The sequence below is a fragment of the Pseudophryne corroboree genome, chromosome 1 (assembly GCF_028390025.1).
Source record: "Pseudophryne corroboree isolate aPseCor3 chromosome 1, aPseCor3.hap2, whole genome shotgun sequence".
Classification (NCBI taxonomy): Eukaryota; Metazoa; Chordata; class Amphibia; order Anura; family Myobatrachidae; genus Pseudophryne; species Pseudophryne corroboree.
The window spans coordinates 595,736,501-595,752,593 of NC_086444.1; the positions used below are offsets into that span (position 1 = coordinate 595,736,501).

The 16,093-nt window shown below is 44.4% G+C and overlaps 1 protein-coding gene across 7 annotated transcripts in view; it reads left to right on the forward strand.

Moving 5' to 3' along the window:
• The window catches only part of PALM2AKAP2 (PALM2 and AKAP2 fusion), a 761,359-nt gene extending 745,505 nt beyond the window's left edge, over positions 1-15,854 (forward strand). For 3 of the 7 annotated variants that reach the window (XM_063914265.1, XM_063914264.1, XM_063914269.1), the window contains 3 exons: positions 2,391-2,569; positions 9,982-10,020; positions 12,000-15,854. In XM_063914265.1, coding sequence (XP_063770335.1) covers positions 2,391-2,569; positions 9,982-10,020; positions 12,000-12,092 — 311 coding nt within the window. In that variant the 3' untranslated portion in view covers positions 12,093-15,854. The remainder of the gene's footprint in view (positions 1-2,390; positions 2,570-9,981; positions 10,021-11,999) is intronic. The other 4 variants (XM_063914266.1, XM_063914270.1, XM_063914268.1 and 1 more) reach the window with 3 other exon arrangements.
• Positions 15,855-16,093: the final 239 nt, after the last annotated feature.

A 16,093-nucleotide genomic window follows, 5' to 3' on the forward strand; every position in this document is an offset into this window, starting at 1 on the left:
AGTGGACCTGCGGAGAAGTTGTCCACAGCATTGAGGTAACATTTATGAAGTACATTTTATAAAATGATAGGTAGGTGCTGATTGGTTGCTATGGGCAACTTCTCCACTCTTTTCCATGATTGATATTTTAACCCCATTGTTTTTAAAATGTGACAAATCTGTAGGTAGTAATGTAGAAGTTTTATGGCTCTAAGAATCAGTGTATAAATGGTCTCTAAGTTTCTTTGTTGTAACGTAGTGGTATTTGTTGTAGATGCTTTGCTAATGATACTATGCAAAAACTATATTAGAGAACAGAGAATACCAGAAGAGGATTATTTAAGCTTTATAAGTAGCCAGTCAGACATTTACTTATTATTTATTTATTAACAGTATCATATATAGCGCAGCATATTCCGTTGCGCTTTACAGTTGGAACAACAGTAATAGAACAAAACTGGGTTATACAGGTAGGAAGGCCCTGCTTACAAGATTATATTCCAGAAGTTCCCAAACTCGGTCCTCAAGACACCCCAACGGTCCTGGTTTTAAATGTATCCATGCCTGGCCACAGGTGACTTAATTAGCACCCTAGTCAATTTGATTTAACCATCTGTGCTGAGCCATGGATATACCTAAAACTTGGACTGTTGGGGTGCCTTGAGGACCGCGTTTGGGAACCTCTGTTATAATCTATAGGACATCGGTACACATACATATTTTTTGTATGTTTGTTATTGCAACAATTTGTTGGTGGAAGAAGAAGGACACCATGGGTCATGCGGACACATAGAATCTTAAAGAATATATCAAAGATTTTATATGTTAATATCTTTTTTCATTTTTTATTTTATGTTATTTGAATCTACACTATTGGGATTCCTGTGGAGAGTACTAGTACAATTATTTATATTTGATTACATTATATTGCAGCGCCAGAACATCAGGGACCACTTTTTATTCTTTACGTGTATGTAATCTATGTTGGTAGCACTTTATTGGTACCCGTATTTATTGGCTGCTTCATTAAGAGAGTGCACTGGTAGGTTATACCCAGGGCCGGATCAAGGTTTGTGGGGGCCCCAGGCAACAAACTAGTGGGGGCTCCTATCAATATTACTGTCAAACAGCATTTGACATCATGCTATGGGCCGGGCCGCCAACACCGGGAAGTACGGTACTGGACTGTGGATGCATGTGTGTGTGTGTGTGTATATATATATATATATATATATATATGTGTGTGTAATTAGCGCTGCTACCTATTATCCAAGTCTAACGTGTTGTAGATATGTGCGATTAATCAATGAATCAATAAAACAAATGAATAGCATTAACAAATCACTTCTTAAATTAAGATGGCTGCTGTAAAAAAGTCCTCTGAAAATGGACCTTATTTCAAAGTCCAGGTGCAAAATATGAAAAGTGGTAGGACCCAGCGCCTTCAGTGATACATATTGTCCTGGTGTGGATAGTAAATCAGTGTGCGTACCGGAAACCAATGGGATTTCAATTAGTGCATAATGTCTTTCTGCGTTACAGTCATCCTGGTTAGCCAATCTTCCGGAATTTCCAATGATCCAGTACACCAGCCAAAGCATAGAAAACAGATATATGGACAATGATAGTGTAGTATTTCAGCTACATAGAGTGATGGTGATAATAGTATTTTGTGCCGTGAATGCACTTTTAAACATGCATCAATTAGTGCAGGTACACCCTTCGTGTAGATTCAGTGCAAAATAGTTGGTATCCTTAGCCAAGTGGAGAAAGTAATATATAATAGTACCTTCAGTACTTACGTTTCTTGCATATAATGAATTCTCTCAGGGATCTTCTCCTGAATTTGAGGTGGATTATTATTATTCCCTCCTATTGGGAGTTTCATATTTAAGGCATCCACCTCAAATTCAGGAGAAGATCCCTGAGAGAATTCATGCACTAATTGATGCATGTTTAAAAGTGCATTCACGGCACAAAATACTATTATCACCATCACTCTATGTAGCTGAAATACTACACTGTCTCAGTCGCAGATTAGTGGCAGCCACAGACCTACTCACATTTGCTCAGATGGCAAAGTTTCTTTGATGTATCCGGAATTGCATATGCATGTTAGGGGATAGCGATCTGCAATGTATTCGCAAACTTGCATGGGGTGTTTTTTCTTCCTGTCGGGGCTGCGCCTTTCTACTCGCAGACAACTGCAATTTGTCAGAATAACGATTCATGCTGAATTAGGCCCCTAGCACTGTTTAATAAACTAATGTGTCACAGGATAGATGTTCAGTCTCATGCAATCATTTAATCTCAGAAACATCATGATAACAGCTAATAAATCTATACTTTTACCAGAGACCTTTTTTTTAGGATGTTCCCATTGTTAATAAAGTACCTTCTTACCATTGCAGGCAAAATAGAGAAAGTAAGGACTCCAACTTCACCAAAAGGAGAGAGTTTCCCCACACCAACTGATGATCTGCTTGACGATGCCACTGCATCTCAGCGACCTAAAAATCTCATGCAAACCCTTTTGGATGATTATGAGACCCATAAAAGTAAGAGGCGTGACCGTATGGATGATTCTAGTGTAAGTAATCAGTGGTCAATTCCAAAGGCTTGGAGAAGCCATACAAGTTTGATCAACGATTGAGCTTTTCACATATGGACTAGTTGTGTACACGAGCAGCTCACCGGAGCTGGGATCCCGACCGCCAGCAGCGGGGCGAGCGCAAATGAGCCCCTTACGGGCTCGCTGTGGGCATGGTGCACGCTATTTATTTTCCCTCCAGGGGGGTCGTGACCCTCAAAGAGGGAGAATAGGTGTTGGTATGCTGGGTGTCGGGATTCTGGCGCCGGTGTACTGAGCGCCGGGATCCCAACAGCCGGCAAACTGAATACCACCCGTGTACACAGGGCCATAAGCAGTGGCGCCGAGGGAGGGTGAGTGTACTAATTGCCTGAGCCCGGACTGGTGGAGGGGCCTGGCAGGGACCTGGGTCTGCTGCCCCCTCCAGTATACATATACTTACGGCTGGCACCATCTTCCTAGTGGTATCCTCGAGAAGATGGTACCCACACATTGAAAGCAAAAACTCTGGTACTGTGCCAGAGTCTTTTCTCACTATTGCACATGCACCATCTTTCCAATTATCACTGGGAAGATGGTGGCGGCCGAGAAAGCAGAAGTCACTTACAAGCAAGGTAGAGAAGCGGGGTATACTTGCAACCCGGATTCAGCCCAATAATGTCTATTGTAAATACTGGATGATATCTGAGAATCTGGCAGCTTTTATTTTTATGTTTTTGACACAGTTTCTATTTGTTCTTCATATTTCAGAAATATGCCTTTGATAAAGACATGTTGGCTTGAATGAACTACCTATACAATATAGCAATAATTAGAGTTTCTGCTGCGGGGTACACTGGGCTCCACAAGGAATGGACAATGGGGTGTATAGTAGGATCTTGATCCGAGGCACCAACAGGCTCAAAGCTTTGACTGTTCCCAGAATGCATAGCGCCACCTCCTATATCACCCCGCCTCCCTGCACAGGATCTCAGTTTTGTAGTTGGTGCTGCAGTAGCAGGCACTTAACAGAGGGGCTGCTCCAGGCAGCCCTAAGAAGAGCTTTTTTTCTGAGGAAAAAAGTGAAGACTTCAAGGGCAGCAGCAGTGTTACATGTCAGTGGACATTCACGGCTGCAGCTCCGGCTCTCCCCAGCGGCGCTGTACACTCCCGAGTCCTGGTTGCCGGGTAACTACAGCAGGAGGCTCCGGTTGTCTTCTTGTCAGGCACACACGACGGGGGCTCTCCGGGATCGCGTGGCCACGCTTCGGGAGGTGGTAAGTGAGTCCCGCTTGCGGGACTCGGTCTTTATCGCGATCCGGCGCGGTCCGTGGGAGGCGGTGGACACTGTGGTAGTACAGGCAATCCCACTAGATCATCAGGGCATGGGACAGGTCAGGTTTTCTCTATAAACCGTTTTATTAGATCCCGCAGTACCCAGTGGTTTTGCCAGCAGGGGAATAGAGCTTGGACCTGAAGCCTCTCCCCCAGCCCCAGGGCGCCATTTTCTGCAAATGTTCCCGCCCTGGAGCTGCATATCTGTCTCTCCCTCACTCCCTGGCATTATCCCTCAGCTCACTGTTCCTGGGAATGCTTGGGCAAATCCTCCTATGTAAAGCCGCCTGGTTGTCAGTGCTGTGACTTTACAAGACACTTAAGTATTTTACCTGCCTTTTTTAATCAGTGTTAGTTAAGAAAGAGTACACTTAGTCAGGGTTTCCTAGTACAATTACCCTGTGATATACAGCCAGTTCTTACTGTGTACTATTATATCTATTGTTATATAGCTGTATAAGCTAGTCCAGTGCAGTATTATTGTTAGTAATAACCTCTGCATTGTACAGACTGTGACTATTTGTGTGTGCATTTGATAGCTGAGTGGTGTCCATTTCGTGTCTTTCACTCAACCTGCTATCCCTATATTCTATAACCTGAGGGGGCTTGGTGCGTCAGGTTTTATCTAATATAGGATTTTCACAAAGATATACTGTATTACGTATTTTTCTCTGTGATTTAGTCACCATATCTCTCCTTTATCTCTGCTGGTTCTGACTACACTGCGCAGGGGTTTGGGCTAGAGGTATTGTACTGCTGACAAATTGTACTGTGTTACCTGATACTGCAAGTTATATCATGTCTGCTTCTGAGGGTAACGGTTCTGGGGCTGAACACACTGCCGGTGTTGCTGAAGCTGCAGATACCTATGAGGAGAATATAGCAGCTTTGGGCTCTGGTTCTGGGGGCTCCTTGCCCCCCAGTGGGACGGTGGCAACGGGGGCAAATAATGACCCGCCGTGGGCCGCTTTTTCCACGCTTCTGCATACGCTAGTTCGTAAACTAACACCCCCTATGGGACCCCCAATGCCGGTGCAACTGTTTGTGGTCCCTGCAGCTAACCCGCCGTGGGCGGACGATTTATCTGCTCAAATAAAGAAGTTGAACCAGTCCCTGACTACTAAAAAGTCTGACCGTCGCTCGCCTACGTCCAAGGGGTCCTCTAAGCGAGTGCTTGTCTCCTCACAATCCACTGCTGTCACTGACACCTCGTCTAATAAGGACGGCACTTACACTGACCCCACAGGTTCTGACTCAGATACGGCTGATGGGGAGGGTGGTTCACATGTGGATGTTCCTGATCTTTTGGAGGCTATTAAGTTAATTTTACAGATTACGGATGATCCCGAGCCATCCGTTCCTCCTAAGAAACCAGATGGGTTCAAGCGTCAGAAGGTGATTAAACAAGTTTTACCTCACTCTGACCACCTAATTGATATACGTCAGGAACCCTGGGAAAACCCGGGTACGAAGTTTGTGCCTCAAAAGAAGATGCTGGCTCGCTATCCCCTCGCGCCGGAGCTGTCTAAGAATTGGGAAACGCCTCCTCCAGTGGACTCACATGTGGCTAGGATGGTGGTTTCCTCAGCTTTACCGGTCACCACCGTCACGTCTCTAAAAGAGCCTACGGATAAACGTGTGGAGGGTTGTCTGAAAGCGATTTACACCCTCACGGGTGCTGCACAAAGGCCCACTATTGCAGCTACTTGGGCTGCAGAGGCCATTGAAGCATGGGCCTTGGAGTTAGATGCAGAAATGTCCTCTGACAATGCTAGACGATGCTTTTCTTATATTGTCACAGTTTCTCGTTGTATTAAAGAGGCGGCTTCTGATGCCGGTATCCTGGCAGCCAAGGCCTCTACTATGTCAGTCCTGGCACGCCGGATATTGTGGCTGAGATCCTGGTCTGTGGATCTGGACTCTACAAACACCCTGGCGGTACTCCCTTTTAAGGGAGATATTCTGTTTGGGGAGGATTTAAATAAGATTGTGGCTGACTTGGCTACTGCCAAAACTGCCTGTCTGCCAAGTACTGCTCCTTCTGTGTCGAAGGCTAAAGGTACTTCCTTTCGCCCCTTTCGTCCTTCAGGTAAAGCAAAAGGTCAGGCGTACAACAAGCAGGCCCGCACTTCCAAACCGGGTAAGCCTAACCCCAAAGACAGATAAGCCTGCCGCATGACGGGGCGGGCCTCCCTCTGGGGGATCCCAGGGTGGCGGGCCGGCTTCTAGGGTATACCCAGGAATGGTTGAAGGCCACTTCAGATGCCTGGGTACGGGAAGTCGTCACTCGAGGTTACGCCATAGCCTTCAAAAAACGACCCCCTCATCGATTTTGCCAGACAGATGTCCCGTTGGACAAGACAAAGGCAAACACGGTGGTACAGACCCTCCTAGATACAGGAGTGGTAGTACAGGTGCCTCTTGCTCAGAGGGGCCGGGGGTACTATTCTCCGCTGTTTCTAGTCCCGAAACCGAATGGGTCCTCCCGGACCATTCTCAACCTCAAGGCATTGAACAGGTTTGTGAAGGTTTCCAAGTTCCGGATGGAAACCCTTCGCTCTATAGTTCTGGCCTCGGAACCTGGGGACTTCATGCTCTCCCTGGATATACAGGATGCTTACCTGCATATTCCTATAGCAGTGTCTCATCAGCAATACCTGAGATTTGCGATTGGCAACTGCCATTACCAGTTTCGGGCGTTACCTTTTGGTTTAACAACGTCTCCGCGAGACTTTACAAAAGTCATGGCAGTGATGACGGTGGTACTCCGCCGTCAAGGGGTCAGGATACTGCCGTATTTGGACGACTTGTTAATCCTGGCAAATTCCCCAGAACTTCTCCTGCGTCATCTAGATATGACGGTCCAGTTTCTACAAGCCCACGGGTGGCTCATCAACTGGAAGAAGTGTGATCCCTGATCCCTGCTCAGAGCATGGTGCATCTGGGAGCACTATTGGACACTCACAACCAGCGGTTGTTCCGGTCTCAGGAGAAAGTCCTGAAACTTCAGGACAGGATTCGTTGCTTCCTATCTCGTCCGCAAGTGTTGATACATTCGGCGATGCAGGTGCTGGGCCCATGGTGGAGTATTCTCAGTTTCACTCTCGCCCTCTCCAGAGGCTGATTCTAGCCAAATGGGACGGCCTGCCTCACCGGATCAGGTCTCAAATGATCTCATTGACTCCGGAGGTCTGTCTGTCGCTGCTCTGGTGGCTCCGGGACCAACAACTGTGCAGGGGCCGTCCGTTCTGGATATCCGACTGGGTTCTGTTGACGACAGATGCCAGTCTAAGAGGTTGGGGCGTGGTGCTGGAGCAACACTCCCTTCAGGGACGGTGGACCAAGGAGGAGTCCCTCCTCTCGATCAATATTCTGGAGTTGCGGGCGGTCTTCAATGCCTTGAACCTAGCCCAGCAATTAATTCAGAACCGTCCTGTTCAAGTACAGTCGGACAACGCCACCACAGTGGCTTACATAAATCATCAAGGCGGCACTCGAAGCCGCCTAGCAATGAAGGAAGTCTCACGGATTCTACAGTGGGCAGAACACCATCTACCGGCCATATCGGCAATATTCATTCCGGGAGTCCTGAATTGGGAAGCGGACTTTCTCAGTCGTCAGGACGTGCATGCTGGCGAGTGGGGCCTCCATCCAGAAGTGTTTCAACTCCTAGTGGAAAGGTGGGGCCTTCCAGACATAGATCTGATGGCGTCTCGACACAATCACAAGGTTCCGGTCTTCGGAGCAAGGACAAGGGATCCTCAAGCAGCATTCGTGGATGCGCTGGCGGTACCGTGGAGGTTTCGGCTGCCGTACGTGTTCCCTCCGGTGTCACTCCTGCCCAGGGTAATTCGGAAGTTCAAGCAAGAAAAAGGAATTCTGCTTCTCATAGCTCCAGCGTGGCCCAGATGGCACTGGTTCTCAGACCTGCAAGGCCTATCGTCAGAGCATCCAATTCTACTTCCACAACGCCCAGACCTCCTCGTTCAGGGCCCCTGTGTCTACCAGGACCTAGCCCGGCTGCCTTTGACGGCGTTGCTCTTGAAGCTTCCGTCTTAAGGGCTAAAGGGTTTTCTGAGGCGGTCATTCAAACTATGTTGCGGGACCGGAAACCGGCTTCGGCTCGAATTTACTATAGGGTCTGGCATTCTTACTTTGTTTGGTGCGCATCTAACGATTATGACGCTTCCAAGTTTAGTATAGCTAAGTTGTTGGCTTTTCTTCAGCAGGGCCTAGACTTAGGCCTGCGTCTGGCCTCCCTCAAGGTTCAAATATCTGCCTTGTCGGTGTGGTTTCAGAGAAAAATGGCGACCTTACCTTATGTGCATACCTTTACTCAGGGCGTGTTGCGTATCCAACCTCCCTATGTCCCACCAGTGGCTCCTTGGGACTTGTCTGTGGTTTTGGAGGCGTTACAAGAGTCTCCGTTTGAACCTCTTGGTTCAGCTGACCTTAAGTGGCTTTCCCTTAAGGTGGTGTTTCTGCTGGCTATTGCTTCAGCTAGAAGAGTGTCGGATTTGGGTGCCTTGTCCTGTAGTTCCCCATATCTGATATTTCACCGTGACTTGGCGCTTCTTAGGACTCGTCCCGGCTATCTACCTAAGGAGGTTTCTTCGTTCCACCTTAAGCAGGAGATTGTAGTTCCGGCACTTGTTTCTCCTGATCTGTCTCCCAAAGTGCGGTCTTTGGATGTGGTACGGGCTCTCCGTATCTATGTGAAGAGAACTGCTCCTATTAGGAAATCTGATTCTCTTTTTGTTGTGTTTGGGTTTCACAAACGGGGCTGGCCTGCTCACAAGCAAACTCTGGCCAGATGGATTAGAATGGTGATTGCACATGCTTATGTGAAGGCTGGTCTCTCTGCTCCTGATCACATTAAGGCCCGTTCTACTCAGTCTGTTGGACCTTCTTGGGCGGCCGAACGTGGTGCAACCCTTGAACAATTGTGCAAGGCGGCTACATGGTCCTCTGTGAACACGTTCATAAGGTTCTATGCCTTCGATACTGCCGCTTCCCAGGATGCTTCCTTTGGACGCTGGGTTCTTGTGCCCGCTACAGTGTGTCCCCTCCCATAAGGCACTGCTTTAGGACATCCCCATTGTCCATTCCTTGTGGAGCCCAGTGTACCCCGTAGCAGAAAATGAGTTTTATGGTAAGAACTTACCTTTGTTAAAACTCTTTCTGCGAGGTACACTGGGCTCCACAAGGCGCCCACCCTGACGCACTTAGCTTCTTTGGGTTGGTATGGCATTAGCCGCTGACACGTCTCCTGTCGTGAGAGTGTGGTGTATGTGGCTACTAACCGTTGTCGTCTCTTTTCCTGCTACTGCATTGGACTGGTTAACTAAAAACTGAGCTCCTGTGCTGGGAAGCGGGGTGATATAGGAGGCGGCGCTATGCATTCTGGGAACAGTCAAAGCTTTGAGCCTGTTGGTGCCTCGGATCAAGATCCTACTCTACACCCCATTGTCCATTCCTTGTGGAGCCCAGTGTACCTCGCAGAAAGAGTTTTAACAAAGGTAAGTTCTTACCATAAAACTCGTTTTTACATACAGTAGAAATAAAAGGTCTGCACACCCTTACTGACATTGCAGGTTTGTGTAATACAAGGCCTGAAATCAAGATAATCTGATACATGTAATAACCTGCGATTTGCAAGCATTGGTGAGTTCCCGTGGAGTCTGCCTGATTTTATATGGGACAGTCATTTAAAACCAGGTTTGTTTTGCCTTTTAAATGATTGTCCCTTTACAACATTGGGAAGACTCGCCGGGAACTCGCCACTGCTTGCAAGTTGCAGGCTTTTACATTTACGCCAGTGTCTTGACTTTTGTCCACCAATTAATGTGACCTTGCAACCAAGAAAATGGAAGGGAAAAATTACAGACAATACTTGAATTCAAGGTCCTTAAGGACATTGTCATTTAGCTTGATAGAGATTGTAACCCGCACCGTGGAGTAGGATATTCACCTATAACTGTGCTACTTATACTCTTACTTTTGTTATATAATCTATGTGACGCTTCACTTTGCTGTATGTTTTATGTCAGTGTCTCTGCTTAGTGCACTAATCTCTTGTTTTCCTTCTCTCTCACCAGTACACCTGTAAATTACTGTCTTACAAAGTTACTACTGAGGTACCTGTTATCTGCCTGTATTCTCCCTCGGCTGCATGTATACTCTGCAATGCATGCTTCCCTTTTCTAGTCTTGTATTCTGTCTCTCTGTTACTAACCCTATAGATCAGCTTTTATGAACAATACATTTAGAGGTATACGCATATGCATACACTTATCTGAAATCTGGCACTCACTATCCCTCCCATCCCCGCAGCCTAACCCTAATCTTTCCTGGTCACTGTCTACCGCTAACCATTTTTCCGCAGCTTAAACCTAACCTCACGGCCAGACCTTAAGGAGCTCCAGCACAGTTACATTCGGGCAGTCGGGATCCTGGCACGGGATTTTGATCCATGTCGGGATCCCGGTGTCTGCATTCCGACCAGTATCAGGATTCCAACTGCCGGCATTCTGAACGCCAGTATGCTGATCGGATCCTGTTCTTACAATAGGAGAGAACTTTAGAATAGCAGGTGCTGCAGTTATGAAAAGGAAGCAAAACAAGCCCGCTGTCACACTATGCAGTGATGGGGAACCTTTAGCACTCCAGCTATTGTTGAACTACACATCCCAGCATGCCCTGCTACAGTTTTAGCATGGCCAAATAGCAAAACTGTAGCAGGGCTTGCCGGGACGTGTAGTTCAACAACAGTTAGAGTGCCAAATGTTCCCCATCACTGCACTGTGCGGTAAATTTACTAAGGTGGAAGTTTTTAGAACTGGTGATGTTGCCCATAGCAACCAATGTAATGAGTGTTTCTAATAAACTATGGTACCTTTTTAACAGAATTCTGTGTAAGAATACACTGTAGAATTATAGAGAACAGCACCTTAATAATGTAGCCCTATGTTATAGCTCCAGTGTTGGATCAGGGAATGCAGAGCATGATAATAAACCCGGTTGTGAGTGCCCACTGTAGTGTAAAATATAATGGGTAGTATCCTATTAGCCCCAATGCCATTTCAGACGATCAAAGTGGCCAGATATCGCAATGAAAAACCTATTGTCATTATTGCGACATCCAATTAGAGGCCATTTTGAGTGGCTAAAATTGGACCCTCGATCACACAAAAACACATGGGATTGGGGATACCATGTGTGATTGCGGCTTTGGCGGCCCCTTATCGTGGATATTCCCACTAATTGTTGGCATCGAGAGAAAAGGATGCCAGCATCGGGGCTAAAAGAATAGGCCCTTGCGATCCTATTAACAGCGGCAAAGTACCACTGCTAATAAGATACCGCCAAATGTACTAAACATAAAATTAATATTTTATATCATAGATAAAGAATAATCTGCATTATGGATTCAGTTTCCTCACCAGGTTTGTTTATATGAAGACAATAAATTATCTTTTTACATATTAGCCATGCTGTTGGAGCCCCAATTAGGTTTGAGACCCACTGGAGGATTCTTGAGTAACTATTGGTGCCTCTGAGCAGTGTGAGAATTGTTACAGCAATCTACCATGGGCAGTGCTTAGAGGGAATGCAGAACAAAGATATTACATTGGTCCATGACATTACATAGCAGATTCTGGGCCTAATTCAAGGTTGATTGCAAAACAACATTTTCCTCTAATGGGCAAAACCATGTGCACTGCAGGGCGGGGGGAGGGGGGGGGTTGCAGATATAACATGTGCAGAGAGAGTTAGAATTGGGTGGGCTATATCGTTTCTGTGCAGGGTAAATACTGGCTGCTTTATTTTTACACTGCAATTTAGATTTCAATTTGAACACACCCCACCCAAATCTAACTCTCTCTGCACATGTTACATCTGCCCCCCCCCCCCCCTTTGAATTAGGCCCTCTGTTCCAGCAACCCACATGTTCTTCACACTTAGCACAGAGTCACAGTTTTTGGTTGTGAAGTAATAATTCTGTATTGTGCTTTGCGAACTGTAAACACGTAAAGTCTAATAACTATTTGTAATATCCAGCTTTAGTAAAGTGGTATTTAATTAAGCCTTAATTCCACGTCTTCTCTAATTACAGGTTCTCGAGGCAGTGAGAGTAAGCCGCAGGAAGAGTGCGCTAGCACTGCGCTGGGAAGCAGGGATTTATGCAAACCGGGAAGAAGATGAATAAGACTTTTTTTCAGCTATTTTTTTTTTTATTCAATATATAGGAAACCAAAAAGGAAACATTTAATCACATATTTATTGAACATAAAGCAGCCTCTGCAATTCATATAGGAGTAATGCAGATCGCAGTTATAAGACTAAAGAGACGTTTCAACTGCCTGGCATTGTTAGTGATGCAAGGACCAGCTATGCTTCGGACTCTCAGGAGATGGATCACTGGCATTAGAAAAGGAAGCCGGCCCTACGAATTAGGGTCCAGCATGGACGATGCACAAAGCCAAACACACAGTGCAGTTGCCTCCTTTCATAGATGCAGCTCTGAATTGCTTTTTGTACCCTCCACTTCTGCAAGCCTATAGACTTGCATGCTGGGAGCACCACTAGCTGAAAGACAGACTGACCCTGCTTCCATTAGTCTGCAGGTTCATCTACCGCAGGGTGCAACACAACCATTAACAATGTATTTAACTCGGCCACATAGTATTATTGTACTTTCTACAGTACTTGGTTATTGAAGATTGTTTAAGTAAATGAAAAATGCTTTGAACCATATATATTTTTTTTCTTCAGAATAAGTCTACTTAACCCAATATTGCTTAGATTTATGTCTGCAAATAAGTCGCATAAAAACGGCTTGTTTGGTTATATTATGCAAGGCTAGCCTATATTTATTTCGGATGGCCTACATAACTTTTATCAAGAATATACAAAAATTACAGGAAGAAAAGTTTCAGAATTAAAAGCACAACAACATAATCACAAATTGTGTGCATGTTCACATTTATGGCTCTCAGGGATAAAAGGGTTAATAAGATATTTAGGGTTTTTTTTCTCTTAATTTAATATAGCCAATTAGATTATTAAAGCACAGACAACAACAACAAAGATAAATGCCCAACGACCCTTCATTCTGGCCTACATTTTATGTACAATACTGTACCCCTTAGTATCTGCTCTAACATATAAGAAACAGTTTAGTCAGAAGAAAAGTTGGCAGTGGTTCAATTAACACCATTACTTGGTTCAGTGCAAAAATAAGTATGGAAATGGGGTATAAAGGCAGCACCAGTGTAATTCATTTCTAATTACATTGCAGATAGACACAGTAAATTACATAACACATATGTTCAGTTATTTTTATACTAGTTTCAATGGATTTTGAGCTAGAGTTTTGAAACATAATAATATAGCAAAGTTAGTGCTTTGTATTGCCATGCCATGTGTGTGTAATAGTCATTGCACCCCAAATTGCATTCATGCGCTTTATTAAATTACCCATATGCAGTACAGTACATACAGACTTTCATTCTTGACTTCTGAATGAAATATGGCACAAGAAGAGCAATACATCTTCTTTTTCCACCCTGACTGCACGTCACTGAAACACAGTGCTAACTACATTGTAAGAAGCATGGCTAGTAGGCTAATGATAATCTGAGAGAGTCCCCATCTACAGCGTGGCTTTATGTCATAGTTTCTAATATCATTGCAGTAAGTATTATTCGTGTTTGATATTGTTAAATATTCAGTTATAAATGAAGCCTTTACTATTGGAATGTGTATTGTAAAGACTTGAGGGGAGATTAATCAAGCTTTGGAGGAAGTGAAGTAGTTGCCCAAACAGGAAATCAGTGTCTGTCAATTCAAAGTTTGTGCTAGAATAAATGACGCCGATTGGTTACTTTACACAACTTCTACAATTTAGCACTCTGGTTGCCATGGGCAACTTCTCCACTGGCTCACTTCTCCGCTCTCATCACTGCTTAGTAAATGTCCCCCCCATATCATCAGCTGTATTACTGGTCTGAGTTACTGACAACAATGTTGAGCATAGAACAAAGATTTATGTGCTTATCCGGATGGAAGATAAACAGTAAATAGATAGACAGTCCATAGATCAACACCAGATGGCTGACATGTTAATAAGTCAACAGGGTCAAAAGGTTGACAGTTAATTGGTCAACATGGACTTAGGGCCTAATTTAGACCTGATCGCTGGGCAGCGATTTTTGCTGTCCTGCGATCAGATAGTCCCCTCTTACAGGGGGAGGATATTTTAGCTGTGCAAGTATGCGAACGCATGTGTAGCAGAGCTGTACAAACTGATTTTTGCAGTCTCTGCGCAGCCCAGGACTTACTCGGCCGCTGCAATCACATCAGCCTGTCCAGGACCGGAATTGACATCAGACTCCCGCCCTGCAAACGCTTGGACATGCCTGCGTTTTTCCAGACACTGCCTGAATACTGTCAGTTGCCACCCACAAATTACTTCTTCCTGTCAATCTCCTTGCGATCGCCCGTGCAATTGTTTTTTTTCTGCACCATCCTGTCGCTATGCACCGATGGATGGTGCGTCGTGCGGTGCATATACGCATTCGGACCTCATTACAGGTTGTGAGAAAACGCAGCCTAGGATCAGGTCTGAATTACCCCTTAAGTCATAGGACTTAAACGTTGACAGGTTCAGAAGGCCTACATGCAAATGGTTGACGCAGAAAAGGCTGACAGTTTTTCATGATTGTTAGGGCTAGGATTATGCTTAGGCACTTGGGGGTTGGTTAGGGTTAGGCTGCTGAAGGGGATGGGTTTGGCACCAGGGGGGAGGGCTAGGATTAGGGTTAAAATAATAAACAAAAAAACACCCCATGACCATTTGCAGGTCGACCTTTGACCCTGTCAACCTAAACACATGTCGACCATTTAACTGTCAACCTTTTGATTTTGACCCTGGCGACCTATTGCATCGACCATCTGGTCTTAATCTACTGACTGTCTACTATCGATCTTTTAATCCACATCCTATTACTGTTACATACTAAAATACACACACACACACACACACACACACACACACACACACACACACACACACACACCTTGTCTTAGAGTCCCATAGTCATTCTAAGAAGCAACAAAATGGCTGAAGAAAATTATTTAATTAACTGAAGGATTAAGGAGTTAGGCGTTGGCGTGTTTTCAGAACATTTCTGTTTGATTATGTTTCTTCTGATTGTGACAATGATCACTTGACTGTGGATGTATAATTTTTTTTGAATATCATATGATCAGTAGAAAATGGAAAAAGCAAGTGCCATTTATGACAATGGAATAATAATGAATACCTGTTGTGTATATACAGCAGAGGTTGCCATTTTGGGAAATGAGAAAGCCAAACCCTTATGCACAAATTGGTGATGTTACTGAGGCACATCCTAATACTATGTACAAGGAATGGACTATATTGATCATAATTTTGTGGCTGTGTTTTTGTTGAATATTTTTCAGCTCACAAAATGGCTGACTCGGTTGTGCACGTGCAACAGGTACATCTAAATGCGTTCATGTAACTCAGTATTTGGGCTTACCCAATAAATTATTTGCACGAGCAGGAATGCAAAGATAGATACATTTTTTAGAATGCAATCATATTTATTCTTGTGTTTTATAATCACATAAATATATATCATAGTTTGTTTTACCTGTCCATAAAGCAATACAGTAGATTTTCGATACAATTGTTTGAGTAGAAGCTGTTTTTTTTTTTTTTTTGTTTTTTTAAATGCAGCAAGAATGTATTGTCCATATTTATTTTATGTAAAAACAATCAATAAAGTGGCCACAATCTAATAATGACTGTATTGTATATTCAATTAAAAAACAACAGTGTGCATTGTAGAGTGTGCTGATTGCTGAACACCAATATTTGGGTGTGTCACCTTATTCACATGTTATTGATTAATAAACAGAGTAAACATTTACATGACAATGTGGCCAGTTCTGGCATTGTTTATTCATGCTTATGGATGCTATTTCACTTTTACTTGGTCACAAACACTGTGGACGCACTCAGTAACGTTTATAAATATACTAAAAATAAAGGTTATCTGTGCTGGATGATTTGTTCATCACATATAACACATAATAGGAAAATCAATGTAGATTCTTATATAGAAATACACCAATTATTATAATTTAATTGAAGATGAACTGTATAACCATTACTAG